Raw genomic sequence first — 21,651 nt, 5'->3', positions numbered from 1 at the left:
ATATCATCTATTGTGGATGGTGGATCCTGTGTTATCTACTGTATATAGAGGTGTTATCAGTAATTGTACAGGAGGAGGAGGTGAGCTGTGACATCCCCTATTGTGAATGATGGATCCTGTGTTATGTACTGTATATAGAGGTATTATCAGTCATTGTACAGGAGGAGGAGGTGAGTTGTGACACCACCTATTGTGAGTGGTGGATCCTGTGTTATCTACTGTGAAGTGAAGCTGTATGAGAGAGATAGGTAGTAAGCACCTGACAGCCACCATTGTCTGCCATGTTACTTCTCATTGGCTTGTATGTTTTGTCATATGGTCAACAAGAGGCTCCTCACCAGGTCCTCCTCACAATTTGTCACAAATAATTAATTGCCTGTAAGGGTATGGTTCCTAAATTACTTGACTGGAATCCTTAACTTAATGGTGAAATAGAAGAATGGTCGCAGAGGAAGTAGCTAACTTCTTTTCCTACCTGCTTTTATTAATTTCCTTTGAAAGCTTAAAGGGAACCTGTCACCACGTTTTTGGAAGATGGGATAAAAATAGCGTTAAATAGGGGCAGAGGTGGGCATTACATTAGTGTGTTTGTTATGCGTTTATTACCCACCTAAGTTGCCGAAATACCTTTGCAAAGTCTCCGTTTTCGCCTGTCAATCAGGCTGGTCTGGTCAAAAGGGCGTCTTGTCTTCCCCCAGATTTTGCGTAGTTTTCCGTTGGTGGCGTAGTGGTGTGCGCATGCCCAAGGTCCCGAATCCTCTGCCAGGGGATTTAAAAAAGTGCGCTGTTCGTGATTTCATTGGTGATCGGTGGGCGCGGCCATCTTCCTTTGGCCGCGCATGCGCAGAAGCGGCGCTCTGCTGGCCGCGGCTTCAGGAAAATGGCTGCGGGATGCCGCGCGTGCGCAGATGGATATCGCGGCGGCCATTTTCCTGAAGCCGCGGCCAGCAGAGCGCTGCTTCTGCGCACGCGCGGCCAAAGGAAGATGGCCGTGCCCACCGATCACCAAGGAAATAACGAACAGCGCGCTCTTTTAAATCCCCTGGCAGTGGATTCGGGACCTTGGGCATGCGCACACCACTACGCCACCAACGGAAAACTACGCAAAATCTGGGGGAAGACAACGCCCTTTTGACCAGACCAGCCTGATTGACAGGCGAAAACGGAGACTTTGCAAAGGTATTTCGGCAACTTAGGTGGGTAATAAACGCATAACAAACACACTAATGTAATGCCCACCTCTGCCCCTATTTAACGCTATTTTTATCCCATCTTCCAAAAACGTGGTGACAGGTTCCCTTTAAGATACGATATGGAATAAGTGTGGAGTGGTATGATTCCTAATCATCTCTCTGTGATGATCCGAAGGACTGATAAAGTGATATTCCACTATTCCCTTCCATCCTCTCAGTGGGTGCCGGTATATTGACGACGTCTCTCTGTTCAGTCTTTACATTGTATTTGACTTTTTGATCTTTTGCCTTTATTTTCTAGGACTCTGGAATACCTGAGCAGACACCTGACTCACATCGCCTCCTTCAGCTCCACCACCAATATGCATATCAGGAACCTGGCCCTTGTCTGGGCTCCTAACCTTCTAAGGTACATTGATGATTGGATTTTTTTCTATTGTTATTTTGCACCCCTCTCCTAAAAAAGGCATCTGGGAATACAGGAATGCTAATAAAAACATAATAAGGGTCCTGTATCTTCTAAGGTGTAATCTTAAACTATTATATTTACTGGTTTATTTTGTTTTGTTTTTTACTTTTGCAAGTATTATATAAGTTTTTGAGTCAGGATGCCCCAAAGGCCTCTCTTCCACATAAGAAGACACTAGAGTAATAAGTTCCACAGATTTTTCCTTTTGAGCCAATTAGCTTCAAGTTACGCCCTTGACCCCACCCTTGAGGGGATTAAACATGTACATTAGAGCATACTGTATTTCCTGAATTCTTGTGACTCTTTGTGCACAAAAATATTTTATCAGGTTCATTCTGGATGCCAAATCTACCTGGTTGTGTATAGATGCATCCCTTGTTTAGCTATTCTGAAGTTTGGGATGGGGGCCATGTTGGTCGCAGGTCTAGTGAGGATCCTATTTTGTAGCCAATCTGGTACTTTTGTAGAAATTCTATCTTTTTATTGTTCTTCATGCTGTTTTGACCACTAGGGGGCTCCATCAGTTCAATTCCTAACTCATGATGTATCATTCTTAAACAATTTCCATATCATTTATGCTGCCAGGTCCAAAGAAATCGAGGATTCGGGGTGTAATGGAGATGCAGCTTTCATGGAGGTACGAGTCCAGCAAGTTGTCATCGAGTTCATCCTCAATCATGTGGACCAGATCTTCAGTAAATGTCCCATGGCCCCCATCAAGCACAGGGACCCCGAGGACCTATTTTTGGCCAGCAAGCCTGCACCTATTGGTAAGTGTGTGGCCATAGGGTTTCATCTTTTCCGTCCTCTCACTCAATTTAAAGGGACTATACAACCTTATTCTTTTTTTTTTTTGAAGAATTTTCTGAAGGATCTGGAAACATTTTTGTAGAAATCCTAGGGAACATGGGGGTTGATCTCCTGTTGGTCAGCTCCATTTTCATTTGGGATGAGCATCAAGAGTTTGACTCATCCATGGGGCAAGGCTAACCTATCATTGTGTAATACTGCCTATAGAGCCGAGAAGAGGGAGAGGCTCCTGCTGCAGCGGTTTGTCTTAACAGTCAGACACAGGACAAGGAAATGAGGAAGAAGGAAACATGGAACTCAAAAATCTCTTTATATATTTCTATTATGTTATACTCAAAGTGAAACAGGGTTTTGTTTAATAGGTAGTAAAATACCACCCCCCTGACCCTCAAGTCCTCTCTGGACATCACATAATGGCACATATCCAAAAGCAATTTTAAGCTATTATGACCTTGTCTATGATCGAACCCAAAACTAACGGCTGATAAACTCAGTTGTGGTCACCGTGCTGTTTTTGGCTCCACTGCTTCCATGTTTATTTTCATAATTTATCTGATGTCGTATCGCTAAGGAAATTCTCATTCAGTGCCAAGAAATGATGTGCGAAGGGATCTGTTCTCACTTTGCAATGCTGTAACTTAATGCAAATGTTCTTGACACCAAACAGCTCAAAACAAAACAGACAAATATTCCAGGATCCTCCTCGTGTCTTATGTAACATGTAAAGGCATTGTCCAGAAATGTATAACTATATAATATAACTACTATAATACTGCCCCTATGTACAAGAATATAACTACTATAATACTTCCCCTATGTACAAGAATATAACTACTATAATACTTCCCCTATGTACAAGAATATATACTATAATACTGCCCCTATATATAAGAATATAACTACTATAATACTGCCCCTATGTAGAAGAATATAACTACTATAATACTGCTCCTATGTACAAGAATATAACTACTATAATACTGCTCCTATGTACAAGAATATAACTACTATAATACTGCCCCTATGTACAAGAATATAACTACTATAATACTGCCCCTATGTGCAAGAATATAACTACTATAATACTGCCCCTATGTACAAGAATATAATTACTATAATACTTCCCCTATGTACAAGAATATAACTACTATAATACTTCCCCTATGTACAAGAATATATACTATAATACTGCCCCTATATATAAGAATATAACTACTATAATACTGCTCCTATGTACAAGAATATAACTACTATAATACTGCACCCTATGTACAAGAATATAACTACTATAATACTGCCCCTATATATAAGAATATAACTACTATAATACTGCCCCTATGTACAAGAATATAACTACTATAATACTGCTCCTATGTACAAGAATATAACTACTATAATACTGCCCCTATGTACAAGAATATAACTACTATAATACTGCCCCTATGTGCAAGAATATAACTACTATAATACTGCCCCTATGTACAAGAATATAACTACTATAATACTTCCCCTATGTACAAGAATATAACTACTATAATACTTCCCCTATGTACAAGAATATATACTATAATACTGCCCCTATATATAAGAATATAACTACTATAATACTGCCCCTATGTACAAGAATATAACTACTATAATACTGCTCCTATGTACAAGAATATAACTACTATAATACTGCCCCTATACACAAGAATATAACTACTATAATACAGCTCCTATGTACAGGAATATAACTACTATAATACTGCTCCTATGTACAAGAATATAACTACTATAATACTGCCCCTATGTACAAGAATATAACTACTATAATACTGCTCCTATGTACAAGAATATAACTACTGTAATACTGCCCCTATGTACAAGAATATAACTACTATAATACTGCTCCTCTGTACAAGAATATAACTACTATAATACTGCTCCTATGCACAGGAATATAACTACTATAATACTGCCCCTATGTACAAGAATATAACTACTATAATACTGCTTTTATGTACAAGAATATAACTACTATAATACTGCCCCTATTGTTATGGACCTGGTGGTTAGGAGAACCTGGACTGACCTGATAGTCAAACTGCAAAATAGGACGAGCTCTGGGAAGTGGGAGCTCTGCTGACCGCAACCCTAATCCTATTATCACACACACTAGAATTAGCCGTGGATCGTGCCTGACCCTGCCTAGACGACTCTTCACAGCCTGAGAGGTAACTACCCCTAAAGAGAAACAAAGCCTCACTTGCCTCAGAGAAATTTCCCAAAGGAAAAGGCAGCCCCCACATATATTAACTGTGAGTTAAGAGGAAGGTACAAACACAGAGATGAAAACAGGTTTTTTAGCAAAGGAGGCCAGTCTTACTAAATAGACAGAGTATAGATAAAGGGATCTTTGCGGTCAGCACAAAAATCTACAAAAGCCACACAGAGAGAGCAAAAAGACCCCCCCACCGACTCACGGTGCGGTGGCGCCCCTCTGCCACCCAGAGCTTCCAGCTAGCAAAACAAAATCATGATTACCCGCTGGACAGAAAATAAACAGGTACTAAGGAATATATTCAGTACACAAATGAACAACAAATGAGCTTAACAGGGACTTAGCTTCTGTTGAAGTAAACAGGACATCAGAAGGATCCAAGAGAGATCTGAACCAGTACTGATACATTGACAGCCGGCATCAAGTAATGATCTGAGCGGAGTTAAATAGAGGAACCAGCCCAGTCCTAAACGATGCAGCTGAGGAAGCCACTTCCAGACCAGCAGCTCCACTTTCAGCCACCAGAGGGAGTCCACGGACAGAACTCACAGAAGTACCATTCCTGACCACCGGAGGGAGTTCGAGAACGGAGTTCACAACAGTACCCCCCCCCTTGAGGAGGGGTCACCGAACCCTCACCAGAACCCCCAGGCCGATCAGGATGAGCCAAACGAAAGGCACAAACTAAATCGGCAGCATGGACATCGGAGGCAAGAACCCAGGAATTATCCTCCTGGCCATAGCCCTTCCACTTGACCAGATACTGAAGTTTCCGTCTCGAGATACGAGAATCTAAAATCTTCTCCACCACATACTCCAATTCTCCCTCGACCAACACCGGAGCAGGAGGGTCAACGGAAGGAACCAAAGGCGCCACATATCTCCGCAACAACGACCTATGGAACACATTATGGATGGCAAAAGAAGCTGGAAGGTCCAAACGAAATGACACAGGATTGAGGATTTCTGAAATCTTATAAGGCCCAATAAAACGAGGCTTAAACTTAGGGGAAGAAACCTTCATAGGAACATAACGAGACGACAACCAAACCAGATCCCCAACACGAAGTCGGGGACCAACACGGCGACGGCGGTTAGCGAAACGTTGAGCCTTCTCCTGTGACAATGTCAAATTGTCCACTACATGAGTCCAAATTTGCTGCAACCTGTCCACCACAGAATCCACACCAGGACAGTCCGAAGGCTCAACCTGCCCTGAAGAAAAACGAGGATGGAAACCGGAATTACAATAAAAAGGTGAAACCAAAGTAGCCGAACTGGCCCGATTATTAAGGGCGAACTCAGCCAATGGCAAGAAGGCCACCCAATTATCCTGATCAGCAGAAACAAAGCATCTCAGATAGGTCTCCAAAGTCTGATTGGTTCGTTCAGTTTGCCCATTTGTCTGAGGATGGAAAGCCGAAGAAAAAGACAAATCAATGCCCATCTTAGCACAAAAGGACCACCAAAACCTCGAAACAAACTGGGAACCTCTGTCCGACACAATGTTCTCCGGAATGCCATGCAAACGAACTACACGCTGGAAAAACAACGGAACCAAATCAGAGGATGAAGGCAATTTAGGCAAGGGCACCAAATGGACCATTTTAGAGAAGCGATCACAAACCACCCAGATGACCGACATCCTTTGAGAGACAGGGAGATCTGAAATAAAATCCATGGAAACATGCGTCCAGGGCCTCTTCGGGACCGGCAAGGGCAAAAGTAACCCACTGGCACGAGAACAGCAGGGCTTCGCCCGAGCACAAGTCCCACAGGACTGCACAAAAGAACGCACATCCCGCGACAAGGAAGGCCACCAAAAGGACCTAGCCACCAAATCTCTGGTACCAAAAATTCCAGGATGACCAGCCAACACCGAACAATGAACCTCCGAGATAACCCTACTAGTCCATCTATCTGGGACAAACAGTCTCTCTGCTGGACAGCGGTCAGGTCTATCCGCCTGAAACTCCTGTAGAACCCGCCGCAAATCAGGGGAGATAGCAGACAAAATCACCCCCTCCATGAGAACACCAGCCGGCTCAGAAACTCCCGGAGAATCAGGCACAAAACTCCTTGAAAGGGCATCAGCCTTCACATTCTTAGAACCCGGAAGGTATGAAACCACGAAATCGAAACGGGAGAAAAACAGTGACCATCGAGCCTGTCTAGGATTCAACCGCTTGGCAGACTCGAGATAAGTCAGATTCTTGTGATCCGTCAAGACCACCACGCGATGCTTGGCTCCTTCCAGCCAATGTCGCCACTCCTCGAATGCCCACTTCATAGCCAACAACTCCCGATTGCCAACATCATAATTACACTCAGCAGGCGAAAACTTTCTAGAAAAGAAAGCACATGGCTTCATCACAGAGCCATCCGAACTTCTCTGAGACAAAACAGCCCCTGCTCCAATCTCAGAAGCATCAACCTCAACCTGAAAAGGGAGCGAAACATCTGGCTGACACAACACAGGGGCCGAAGAAAAACGACGTTTCAGTTCCTGAAACGCCTCAACGGCCGCTGAGGACCAGTTCACCACATCCGCTCCTTTCTTGGTCAAATCAGTTAGTGGTTTAACAACACTAGAAAAATTAGCGATAAAGCGACGGTAGAAATTCGCAAAGCCCAGGAATTTCTGAAGGCTCTTTACAGATGTAGGCCGAGTCCAATCATAAATGGCCTGGACTTTAACTGGATCCATCTCGATAGTAGAAGGGGAAAAAATGAAGCCCAAAAAGGAAACCTTCTGAACTCCGAAGAGACATTTAGACCCCTTTACAAACAAGGAATTAGCACGAAGGACTTGAAACACCATTCTGACCTGCTTCACATGAGACTCCCAATCATCCGAAAAGACCAAAATATCATCCAAATATACTATCATGAATCTATCCAGATACTTTCGGAAGATGTCATGCATAAAGGACTGGAACACAGATGGCGCATTAGAAAGCCCGAATGGCATCACCAGATACTCAAAATGGCCCTCGGGCGTATTAAACGCGGTTTTCCATTCATCGCCCCGCTTAATACGCACAAGATTATACGCCCCTCGAAGATCTATCTTGGTAAACCAACTAGCCCCCTTAATCCGAGCAAACAAATCAGACAATAGAGGCAAAGGGTACTGAAATTTGACCGTGATTTTATTAAGAAAGCGGTAATCTATACAAGGTCTCAGAGAACCATCCTTCTTGGCCACAAAAAAGAACCCTGCTCCTAATGGTGATGACGACAGGCGTATATGCCCTTTCTCCAAGATTTTCTCTGCCTGATCCACAGAATTTGGTTCGTCATAGAGCAATCCAAGCGCCAGAAAAAACGCATCTACATTAAGCAATGCAGGATCTCCCGGCACTAGGGAGAATGCCCAGTCTTGAGGGTCGCCCCGCAACAAGGAAATAATGATCTTTACTTGCTGACCAGGGTCACCAGAGGAGCGAGGTTTCAGAGCAAGAAACAGTTTACAATTATTCTTGAAATTCAGAAACAGATCTATCCCCAGAAAACAAATCAGGAATTGGTATTCTAGGCTCTAACATAGGATTCTGAACTACATAATCCTGAATGCTTTGTACCTGTGCAGTGAGATGATCCACACAAGAGGACAGACCTTGAATGTCCATATCTACACCTGATTCCTGAACCACCCAAGGGTTAAGGGGAAAAGAAAGGCAGAGCACACTACAGAGAAAAAAAAATGGTCTCAGAACTTCTCTTATCCCTCTATTGAGATGCATTAACACTTTTGGCCGGCTGTACTGTTATGGACCTGGTGGTTAGGAGAACCTGGACTGACCTGATAGTCAAACTGCAAAATAGGACGAGCTCTGGGAAGTGGGAGCTCTGCTGACCGCAACCCTAATCCTATTATCACACACACTAGAATTAGCCGTGGATCGTGCCTGACTCTGCCTAGTCGACTCTTCACAGCCTGAGAGGTAACTACCCCTAAAGAGAAACAAAGCCTCACTTGCCTCAGAGAAATTTCCCAAAGGAAAAGGCAGCCCCCACATATATTAACTGTGAGTTAAGAGGAAGGTACAAACACAGAGATGAAAACAGTTTTTTTAGCAAAGGAGGCCAGTCTTACTAAATAGACAGAGTATAGATAAAGGGATCTTTGCGGTCAGCACAAAAATCTACAAAAGCCACACAGAGAGAGCAAAAAGACCCCCCCACCGACTCACGGTGCGATGGCGCCCCGCTGCCACCCAGAGCTTCCAGCTAGCAAAACAAAATCATGATTACCCGCTGGACAGAAAATAAACAGGTACTAAGGAATATATTCAGTACACAAATGAACAACAAATGAGCTTAACAGGGACTTAGCTTCTGTTGAAGTAAACAGGACATCAGAAGGATCAAAGAGAGATCTGAACCAGTACTGATACTTTGACAGCTGGCATCAAGTAATGATCTGAGCGGAGTTAAATAGAGGAACCAGCCCAGTCCTAAATGATGCAGCTGAGGAAGCCACTTCCAGACCAGCAGCTCCACTTTCAGCCACCAGAGGGAGTCCACGGACAGAACTCACAGAAGTACCATTCCTGACCACCGGAGGGAGTTCGAGAACGGAGTTCACAACACCCTATGTACAAGAATATAACTTCTATAATACTGCCCCTATGTACAAGAATATAACTACTATAATACTGCCCCTATGTACAAGAATATAACTACTATAATACTGCTCCTCTGTGCAAGAATATAACTACTATAATACTGCTCCTATGCACAGGAATATAACTACTATAATACTGTTCCTATGTACAAGAATATAACTACTATAATACTGCTCCTATGCACAGGAATATAACTACTATAATACTGCCCCCTATGTACAAGAATATAACTACTATAATACTGCTCCTATATACAAGAATATAACTACTATAATACCGCTCCTATGTACAAGAATATAACTACTATAATACTGCTCCTATGTCCAAGAATATAACTACTATAATACTGCCCCATGTACAATAATATAACTACTATAATACTGCTCCTATGTACAAGAATATAACTACTATAATACTGCCCCATGTACAATAATATAACTACTATAATACTGCCCCTATGTATAAGAATATAACTACTATAATACTGCTCCTATGTACAAGAATATAACTACTATAATACTGCTCCTATGCACAGGAATATAACTACTATAATACTGCCCCCTATGTACAAGAATATAACTACTATAATACTGCTCCTATGTACAAGAATATAACTACTATAATACCGCTCCTATGTACAAGAATATAACTACTATAATACTGCTCCTATGTACAAGAATATAACTACTATAATACTGACCCTATGTACAAGAATATAACTACTATAATACTGTTCCTATGTCCAAGAATATAACTACTATAATACTGCTCCTATGTCCAAGAATATAACTACTATAATACTGCCCCTATGTACAAGAATATAACTACTATAATACTGCCCCTATGTACAAGAATATAACTGCTATAATACTGCCCCCTAGGTACAAGAATCAGGTGTGTTATGAGGGGTAATTTATACTGATTGTTTGGTGTCGTACTCTCTATGGTCATATATAATGTCTCTCCCTCCTCCAGATTGCCGGATTGTGAAGAGTATGACCCTACCATGTGGATCACTCCCCATGAAATTGGTCAGTTTAGAAGAAGCTCAAGCCCGTAGTTTATCGGCCACGCACCCTGCCAGGAAAGAAAGAAGAGAGAACAGTTTACCAGAGATTGTCCCGGTCACAGGCGCTTTATTCCACACAGTCATAGATCTACCAGAAAACAAGTAAGCTTCACATTCCAGAATTCAATCACATTTATTGTGTTTTATATGTTCTGAACATTTTTGGGGTCTGACTCATGTTGAAGGCTATCTGTGTCATGGCCACCACAACTTACTTATATACTCAACCGGTATAACCTGAGCATCTTCTCTATATAATTCAGGGATGGGAACCTTTCTTCTGCCAGGGGCCATCGGGATATTTGTACCATCATTCTCGGCTGTACAAAATTATTAACTAGAAATGTATCCTGCTATATTTGGTCAAACAGTTAATGTGATGGCTGGAACGTCTTCCCCTTGGTAAGGTGTCATGTTTGGTGGTATGGATGATGTTGCTGCTCACAGCTGCTTTATCGGATTGCAGCGGTCTGGAGCGCAGTCATCTCTTTGCATTGAATTTGGAAGAGAACTTTCAGCAGTTAGCTATGAATACAGATGTATATTACACTGCAGGTCTCCTCACTGTGGGAAATTAATCGCTGCTCACGTAACATTTATACAACTCAAGCAGTAGGAGATCTGCAGTATATACATCATATAGGAGGCACTAAGACTGCTGTATACATCACATAGGAGACATCAATACTCTCCTGAATGCATCACAAAGGAGACACTAAGAAGCTGTGTATACATCACATAGGAGACACTGAAACTGCTGTATACATCACATTGGATAAATCAAAACTGCTCCATATACATTACATAGGGTACATTGAAAGTGCTCTATATGCATTACAAAGGAGACACAGAGAGTGCTATATACTTCACATAGGAGACACTGGGGTTGGAGCATGTAAATGACATAGGAGACACTGTGCCTGCAGCAAACTTTATACAGCACATAAAGCCCCCAAGACTGCTGAATATATGTAACATAGGCAGGGGTGAACCTAGCCTCTCTGCTGCCTGAGGCGAGCTGCAAAATGGCACCCCCCCCCCCCGTGGGCCCCCCTTTAACACATACCACGATTCATGATGCACAGATACAGCACAGAAATATTGCACATCCACGTAGCATATAACAGAGCCCCTGTAGTATATAACACAGCTCACGTAGCATATAGCACAGCCACGTAGTATACTGCACAGCCCACGTAGCATATAACACAGCCCACGTAGTATATAACACAGCCACGTGGCATATAACAGCCCACGTAGTATATAACACAGCCCACGTAGCATATAGCAGTCGGGTAGCATATAGCACAGACCACGTAGCATATAGCACAGCCCACATAGCATATAGCACAGCCCACATAGCATATATCACAGCCCACGTAGTACATAGCACAGCCACGTAGCATATAACAGACCCATGTAGTATATAACACAGCTCACGTAGCATATAGTACAGCCACGTAGTATACTGCACAGTCCACGTAGCATATAACACAGCCACGTGGCATATAACAGCCACGTAGTATATAACACAGCCCACGTAGCATATAGCAGTCGGGTAGCATATAACAGCCCACGTAGCATATAGCACAGCCCACGTAGCATATAACAAAGCCCACGTAGTACATAGCATAGCCACGTAGCATATAACAGCCCATGTAGCATATAGCACAGCCACGTAGCATATAGCTCAGCTTATATTTATTCTTTAACTCTGGGCCATGTTCACACATTGCAGGAAATATCCGCTGCGGCTTTGTGAGTGAATGCGCAGGTTACTGATGAGTTCACCCTACTCAGGCTATGGTGAAGTCCGCGGCAGGTTTCACACCCTGCATTTTTCTGCAGTGTGTGAATGGGATGGTGAAACTCCCACTACCTGTATAGTACTATAGATTGCTGCAGACGTGTGCGGAATCCACAGCAAGGTCTGGACGTGTGAACTTGTAAAATCTGCAGGGAATCCGCAGCACAGACAAAACTGTGAACACGCACAAACTGCACCTGGTCCCTGACACACCCAGCTCTCCGCCAGTCACTGCAGCCGCCTGATAGTGTGCGCGGAGGAGCACAGAACAATGCGGCCGCCGTACCTCAGCAGCGGAGCTGCACAGAGTAGCACTGGACGGAGCACATACTTACCATACTGGAGAAGACTACATCCGGGAGGTAGAGGACCTTTCATGATGTCTCGAGCATGTGATCAATCACGTGTTGTCAGTGATGTCGCAGCTGAGCTAATGTTGCAGGAGGAGCAGAACCCGGCCAGTCACACACAGATCCGTCTCTTTTTGGTGATCCTTCTCGCTATGGCCCTGGCACTTGCCCGGGTGCTGACGCCAGCCTTGAGCCCTGTATAATAGAGTACTAACTGATCCTGTGTCTCCAACGCAAATTCAGTTACTACAGCGGCAGAATCTGCCGCCCCCTCACTTCAGTGACGGCAGTGCCGCCTGAGGCAAAGCGCTCAACTTGCCACATGGTAACGGCGCCACTGAACATAGGAGATGTTGGAGTTGTTGCATCTATATCACAGGAGATGCTGGGGCATATACATCACAGGAGACGCTGGGGCATACACATGACAGGAGATACTGGGGCATATACATCACAGGAGATGCTGGGGCATATACATCACAGGAGATGCTGGGGCATATACATCACAGCAGACGCTGGGGCATACACATCACAGCAGACGCTGGGGCATACACATCACAGCAGACGCTGGGGCATACACATGACAGGAGATACTGGGGCATACAAATGACAGGAGGTGCTGGGGCATACACATAACAGGAGGTGCTGGGGCATATACATCACAGGAGATACTGGGGCATATACATCACAGGACATGCTGGGGCATACACATCACAGGAGATGCTGGGGCATACACATGACAGGAGATACTGGGGCATACACATGACAGGAGATACTGGGGCATACACATGACAGGAGGTGCTGGGGCATACACATGACAGGAGCTGCTGGGGCATATACATCACAGGAGACGCTGGGGCATACACATGACAGGAGATACTGGGGCATATACATCACAGGAGATGCTGGGGCATATACATCACAGGAGATGCTGGGGCATACACATCACAGCAGACGCTGGGGCATACACATCACAGGAGATGCTGGGGCATACACATGACAGGAGATACTGGGGCATATACATCACAGGAGATGCTGGGGCATACACATCACAGGAGATGCTGGAGCATATACATCACAGCAGACGCTGGGGCATACACATGACAGGAAATGCTGGGGCATACACATGACAGGAGATGCTGGGGCATACACATGACAGGAGATGCTGGGGCATATACATCACAGCAGACGCTGGGGCATACACATGACAGGAAATGCTGGGGCATACACATGACAGGAGATGCTGGGGCATACACATGACAGGAGATGCTGGGGCATACACATGACAGGAGATGCTGGGGCATACACATGACAGGAGATGCTGGGGCATACACATGACAGGAGATGCTGGGGCATACACATGACAGGAGATGCTGGGGCTTACCCATAACAGGAGCTGCTGGGGCATACACATCACAGGAGCTGCTGGGGCATATACATCACAGGAGATGCTGGGGCATACACATGACAGGAAATGCTGGGGCATACACATGACAGGAGATGCTGGGGCATACACATGACAGGAGATGCTGGGGCATACACATGACAGGAGATGCTGGGGCATACACATGACAGGAGATGCTGGGGCATACACATGACAGGAGATGCTGGGGCATACACATGACAGGAGATGCTGGGGCTTACCCATAACAGGAGCTGCTGGGGCATACACATCACAGGAGCTGCTGGGGCATATACATCACAGGAGATGCTGGGGCATATACATCACAGGAGCTGCTGGGGCATATACATCACAGGAGCTGCTGGGGCGTACACATGACAGGAGATGCTGGGGCATACACATGACAGGAGATGCTGGGGCATACACATGACAGGAGATGCTGGGGCATACATATGACAGGAGCTGCTGGGGCATACACATGACAGGAGACGCTGGGTCATATACATCAGAGGAGACACTTGGGCATATACTGTACATCACGGGAGACACTGAAGTATATACAACACAGGAGACTCTGGGGCATATACATTACAAGAGACTCTGAGACTCTGGGGTATACACTTCACAGCAGATGCTGGTGCATATACATCACAGGAGACGCTGGTGCAAACACATCACAGGAGACGCTGAAGTACATACAACACAGGAGACGCTGGGGTCTGGTGCATAAGTGCAGCGCCCCAGCGTCCTGGTCGTTGCAGTACTGTCGCTCTGCCACTAAGGGAAGCGATGTTACGTCTGATTGCACTAAAGGAGTTCACCTGACCAGGTATCACAGTCACACATTACACTTCACATTCCGGCCACCAGGGGGAGCAAAGGGTTCTATGTATTAGGCCACTCCTCACACTCTGGTAAAACTGGGGGCTGGATAGGAAGTTAGTCAGAAGCTGACTGGGTTTTGCCCTAGTGAGAGAGGGTGTTGCGGGGAAAGATTCAGGGGGGTCCCTGTCAGGGGTGGGATCCGGCAGAGGCCTAGCAAAAGGACAGATCATTACAGAGCCGTGCCTGCACCTCATTGCGTCGGCATCTTAAGAAAGGACACGAAGCGAAGTATATTGTGGAGAAGTGAGAAACGAGATCACAGCACAAGGAGATAGAACCAGGAGGAGTCGTGCCCTAAGATGGTGGCAACATTCTACTGAGGCGCGTAGCCGGTGGCCAGAACGCCGAGGAAGTATTGGGCTCCACGCATTACTTTAAACCAACGGCAGGGCAGTTAATTATAGGTTGGCTGCCTCACCTAAATCACCTAACGAAGACAACGGAGGCAATTGTGGGAGAGGGGCGTCTCTAGGGTCCCTATAAAATAACTCCAGGCCTACCCCGTCATACGGGTGCGTCCTATCCATATCATCTGGGGGACGGAGAGAGAAAGAACAGAAACATACATGACAGTTGTGAGGACTATCCCGTGGTGCTCAGCAGGGAGGTACTACAACACCCAGGCGCTAGTAGGAAGGACACTGATTTCCACCTGTAAAGGGAACTCTGGATGTGCCTTCGGACCGGCCGGTCTCAGCCAGCCCTGTTAGCAGTGCTCTGGATTGTGGATGCCGAAGCCTTCAGTAAAGAGGTAAAGAGACTGCAACCCTGTGTCCTCGTCATTTACTGCGACCTACACCGTCACCTACATCTTTAATTGGGCGCCCCTTAGCAGGACCACGGACCGGGTCAGGCCACCGTGACATCCCCAGAACCGAGAGAAAGACCCGGTACCGAGTACCCCGCTGCCCTGCGTCTGGGGGCCGCTCCATATACATCACCAGAGACCCTTTGGCTGGGGTATATAGATCACAGGATACGCTAGGGCTGATGCTACTGTGTTTGTCACTGGGACTGGAGCACAGAGCACGCTGACAACGACCACAAAGTGCGTCCTGATGCTGGCACGTAATACTTCATTGCATGCGCCACAGTGTTCAGCAGTGAATGTTGTCCGTGCGTACTCTCAGTGTAAGGAGCAATTAAAGGGCTGGTGGCTGGGTATATTTTGGCATATGATTTTACATCTTCCTGTATATAGTAACATACCGTTATTATTAATATTTACCAAATGCCAGAATAATGAGAGAGCGAGAATGCTTTAAGGCATTACACGGGAATATGACTTTGTCCGGTGTATAGGGGTCCGGACCATCCCCCAGCAGTGCCGCTCCGTGGAGGCATTGTGGAGGTAGAGGTACCAGGTGCTGTCATCAGCTCAGACCTTGACTTGTATCTCAATCAATCTCCATTGTGTTCCGGAATCAGAATTTGTGGAATGTCGGGGAAGACAGAGGATGAGGAATGTGCGATGTGGATGGGGCAGATCTGTCAGATAGTGGCATTGTGTTTACCTGGGTGCATACATGTAGCATACAGAGCGGAGATCTTATCACAGCCGTATGTAAGTGGGACACGGGCGGCACCGCGGGCACCGGCTCTAATTACCCAGGAACAATAAGTGGGAACACAGTGGCTCTGATCTCCTGCGTTAATTACTCTCTGGAAGAAACACGTCGCGGGCACAAGGGAAATCTAATTGGAGGCAGCAAACGCACAACAACGCTCCACGCTTCATATACACCAAGATTCCGGAATAAAGCCGAAACTGTGCGCAGAACATTATCAGCTGGAATTTAATGAATAGTAATAAATAATAGAAAATGGGAAGGAACCAAGGTCTGTGGAGGACCCCGCACAGATGTGTGGGAAACAATGCCTTATTTATTTGTTTAGGAAGAAAAGTGGAGAGTAACATTGCAATTTTCACCTATTACCTTCCCTAAATACTCTCATACAGTGCCCTATATAATACTGTAATACAGTGTCCTATATAATACTGTAATACAGTGTCCTATATAATATTGTAATACAGTGCCCTATATAATACTGTAATACAGTGCCCTATATAATACTGTAATGCGGAAAACTATAAAATGGATAAGGACACCGCGCTAACCAGCTGGAAACGTGCAATAAGATCAAAGTACCTAAAGAATGAGAAACCTAAGAATGGATGCAAAGGAGCTGCTAATAGGCAGCTAACAACAATGAGGAAGCGGCTCCGTCCCTCCAACAACACTGCTAGTCACAACTCCACTATTAATAGGTAGGTGCAATATATATGTAAGTGTATAACAGATGAGTTAAAGTTAATACACTTACTGTTGAGTTGCAGGTGCTAGCGTTGTGCTGGTGTGAAAAGGAGCATTTTCCTGGACCAGTAAGTACTCAACAGTAAGTGTATTAACTTTAACTCATCCGTTATACACTTACATATATATTGCACCTACCTATTAATAGTGGAGTTGTGACTAGCAGTGTTGTTGGAGGGACGGAGCCGCTTCCTCATTGTTGTTAGCTGCCTATTAGCAGCTCCTTTGCATCCATTCTTAGGTTTCTCATTCTTTAGGTACTTTGATCTTATTGCACGTTTCCAGCTGGTTAGCGCGGTGTCCTTATCCATTTTATAGTTTTCCATATTACGTGACAGATTTAGCACAGTGGCTGTCTAGGCACCAGCAGCTTTCCATCTTATTTATCTTAGGAGCGCCAGTGTGTTTCTTCTTTTGTACAATACTGTAATGCAGTGTCCTATATAATACTGTAATACAGTGCCCTATATAATACTGTAATACAGTGTCCTATATAATACTGTAATAGTGTCCTATATAATACTGTAATACAGTGTCCTATATAATACTGTATGCGATATGCTATGTGGGTATCATTTTTGTGTATATTTCTATTTTACTTATTTTCATGGTGCTCTCTTGTAGAAGGAGTTATTTGCTAATTGATGAATGGCTGTTGCTGCCATCTGATATCAGCCCCCACAGTACTGTATTGTTTGCTAATATGCTAATGACATGTTGACCTATTTTGTTGAAACAATGAGCCCCTGAGACTTCCCCCTCCTGACCTGTGAATGAGGAGGGAGACTTAAATATCAGTGAGGAAGTCAGTCCTGTGTGGAATGATAATGTGGACACAGCATATCAGAGAGAAAGAAGAGTATATGGACTATGCTATCCTCTGTCTGCTGGATTGTTGGACTTTTATCCTGTTACTGAACTGCATTCGTGTTCTGGACTATTTTATCCTTTGTGTGGTGGATCGTATATGGACCTTTCGTATTTTTGCCTAAATAAAGGTCATGGAATTGTTTACTATACTCTAGCTCTGTTGATTGTGTGGTACCGGAGAAGGACCCCGTGACACTGTAATACAGTGCCTATATAATACTGTAATACAGTGCCCTATATAATACTGTAATACAGTGCCTATATAATGCTATAATACAGTGCCCTTTATACTGTAATACAGTGCCCTATATACTGTAACATAATGCGCTATATACTGTAATACAATGCCCTATATGATACTGTAATACAGTGCCCTATATACTGTAATACAATGCCCTATATAATACTGTAATACATTGCCCTATATACTGTAATACAGTGCCCTATATAATACTGTAATACATTGCCCTATATACTGTAATACAGTGCCCTATACAATACTGTAATACAGTGCCCTATATAATACTGTAATAAATTGCCCTACATAACACTGTAATACAGTGCCCTATATAATACTGTAATAAATTGCCCTACATAACACTGTAATACAGTGCCCTATATAATACTGTAATACAGTGCCCTATATAATGCTGTAATACAGTGCCCTATATAATACTGCAATACAGTGCCCTATATAATACTGCAATACAGTGCCCTATATAATACTGTAATACAATGCCCTACATAATACTGTAATACAATGCCTTACATAATACTGTAATGCAATGCCCTATATAATACTGTAATACAGTACCCTATATACTGTAGTACTATAATACTGTGCCACTGTGCCCTATGTAATGCTGTAATACAGTGCCCTATATAATACTGTAATACAGTGCCCTATATAATACTGTAATAGTGTCCTATATAATACTGTAATACAGTGCCTATATACTGTAATACAGTACCCTATATAATACTGTAATACAGTGCCTATATAATACTGTAATACAGTGCCCTATATAATACTGTAATACAGTGCCCTATATAATACTGTAATACAGTGCCCTATATAATACTGTAATAGTGTCCTATATAATACTGTAATACAGTGCCCTATATACTGTAATACAGTGCCCTATATAATACTTCAATACAGTGCCTATATAATACTGTAATACAGTGCCCTATATAATACTGTAATACAATGCCCTACATAATACTGTAATACAATGCCTTACATAATACTGTAATGCAATGCCCTATATAATACTGTAATACAGTACCCTATATACTGTAATAGAATGCCCTATATTGTATAATACTGTAATACAGTGCCCTATATTATACTGTAATACAATGCCCTATATAATACTGTAATACAATGCCCTATATAATACTGTAATACAGTACCCTATATACTGTAATACTGTAATACAATGCCCTATATAATACTGTAATACAGTACCCTATATACTGTAATACAACGCCCTATATAATACTGTAATACAGTGCCCTATATAATACTGTAATACAATGCTCTATATAATACTGTAATACAATGCCCTATATAATACTGTAATACAGTACCCTATATACTGTAATACTGTAATACAACGCCCTATATAATACTGTAATACAGTGCCCTATATAATACTGTAATACAATGCTCTATATAATACTGTAATACAGTACCCTATATACTGTAATACTGTAATACAACGCCCTATATAATACTGTAATACAGTGCCCTATATAATACTGTAATACAATGCTCTATATAATACTGTAATACAGTACCCTATATACTGTAATACTGTAATACAGTGCCCTATATAATACTGTAATACAATGCTTTATATAATACTGTAATACAGTGCTCTATATACTGTAATACAACGCCCTATATAATACTGTAATACAGTACCCTATATACTGTAATACTGTAATACAACGCCCTATATAATACTGTAATACAGTGCCCTATATAATACTGTAATACAGTACCCTATATACTGTAGTACTGTAATACTGTGCCCTATGTAATGCTGTAATACAGTGCCTATCTGAGTTCAGCATAGTGATTTACAGGACCGTGGTTCAGCGACCACACTGGTAGTCCACGGTCGCCAGAATAGTCGTCCTGGCGTGATGACGTGCCTGTATTGCTTCAATGATGGCGTCATGCCAGAAGGCTGACTAATCAAAGAAACAGCTGGAGATGCCAGGAAGTAAAAGGAGGTCCGCAGGGCTCTGGCCTGGTGGCTACGGACCACCATTGTGGCTGCGGGGCTAGGTTGCTGCAAATTTTCCTCAACTCTAGTGCCAATAGAATACTGCGATGTAATGCTTATTTAATATGGCCGTATAGTGTCCATATGATACTTATATATAATACTGCCATATCCAAAGAGTGCCCATTTAATACTGCCAGTGATTGTTCTGATATTGGGCAGCACAGTGGCTCAGTGGTTAGCACAGCAGTGTTGGAGTCCTGGGTTCAAACCCCACTAAGGACAACATCTGCAAAGAGTTTGTACGTTCTCCCCGTGTTTGCGTGGGTTTCCTCCGGGTTCTCCGGTTTCCTCCCACATTCCAAAGACATACTGATAGGGAATTTAGATTGTGAGCCCCATCGGGGACAGCAATGATAATGTGTGCAACCTGTAAAGCGCTGCGGAATATGTTAGCGCTATATAAAAATAAAGATTATTATTATTACTGCCATATAGTGAGAGCCCGTTATACTTCCATTCCATCACAATATACTCTCACTGCTTTTGTAATGCTGCTATATATAATGCATTTATAATACTGCCATATAGCTGTCGATTGCTACTGTCTTGGGGCCTATAAAATGTTGCCGAATAGTGTCTGAAATATTGCCAAACAAAACAACCATAAAGTCTCCATGAAATAGTGCCATATCGTTCTCATATAAAGTGCCTATAATACTGCTGCCTTTTGTTCGTAACATTTTTCAATATTTTGCACACATAATGCAGCCATATAGTGATAATATAATGCAGCCATATAGTGACCGTAACACTCACGTATAGTGATAATTTGATATGGCCATATAGTTTCCAAATAATACAATCTTTCTAAACAACTCACCCTTTAACCCCCTCTACAACTCTTCCTTCTGCCCCAACTTGTACTTACACTGTAAGAGTAGTCAATTTAGCTGCCACTAGAGGGAGCTGTGGGCATCTGTATTTATATTGTCCCATTCATTCTAATGGGAGCTGTGAGCTCCCCCTAGTGGTGTCTTCGGGTAGCCAGAATTTATTATTATTAATAATAACAATGATAATAATAATAATAATTGTATTTCTATATCAACGTATTCCTCAGTACTTTGACTTTCTATGTTGATATGGAGCTCTGTATAAAAATGTATAATATCTGTATCAAATATGGTAACCAGCGTAGAATTTTACTTTTCCTTACAGTAACTACATTGTTGTTATCTGATTACCCCTGCAGTGTAAATTTCACATAGCTAACTGGTCCCCCAGAGTTCATGCTGCGATCATGGAGAATTTAGCTTTTTTGCTGCACTGTATCCATCAGACAGATGT

The 21,651-nt window shown here is 43.3% G+C and overlaps 1 protein-coding gene across 1 annotated transcript in view; it reads left to right on the top strand.

Moving 5' to 3' along the window:
- The window catches only part of ARHGAP31 (Rho GTPase activating protein 31), a 189,270-nt gene that overhangs the window by 152,147 nt on the left and 15,472 nt on the right, over nucleotides 1-21,651 (top strand). The window contains exons 5-7 of the mRNA XM_077293721.1: nucleotides 1,495-1,602; nucleotides 2,248-2,432; nucleotides 10,342-10,537. Of these exons, the coding sequence (XP_077149836.1) occupies nucleotides 1,495-1,602; nucleotides 2,248-2,432; nucleotides 10,342-10,537 (489 nt within the window). The remainder of the gene's footprint in view (nucleotides 1-1,494; nucleotides 1,603-2,247; nucleotides 2,433-10,341; nucleotides 10,538-21,651) is intronic.

Source organism: Ranitomeya variabilis, chromosome 3 (genome assembly GCF_051348905.1).
Source record: "Ranitomeya variabilis isolate aRanVar5 chromosome 3, aRanVar5.hap1, whole genome shotgun sequence".
Taxonomy (NCBI): Eukaryota; Metazoa; Chordata; class Amphibia; order Anura; family Dendrobatidae; genus Ranitomeya; species Ranitomeya variabilis.
The sequence above is the reverse complement of the archived record's forward strand: the minus strand, read 5'-3'. Positions and strand labels throughout refer to the sequence as shown.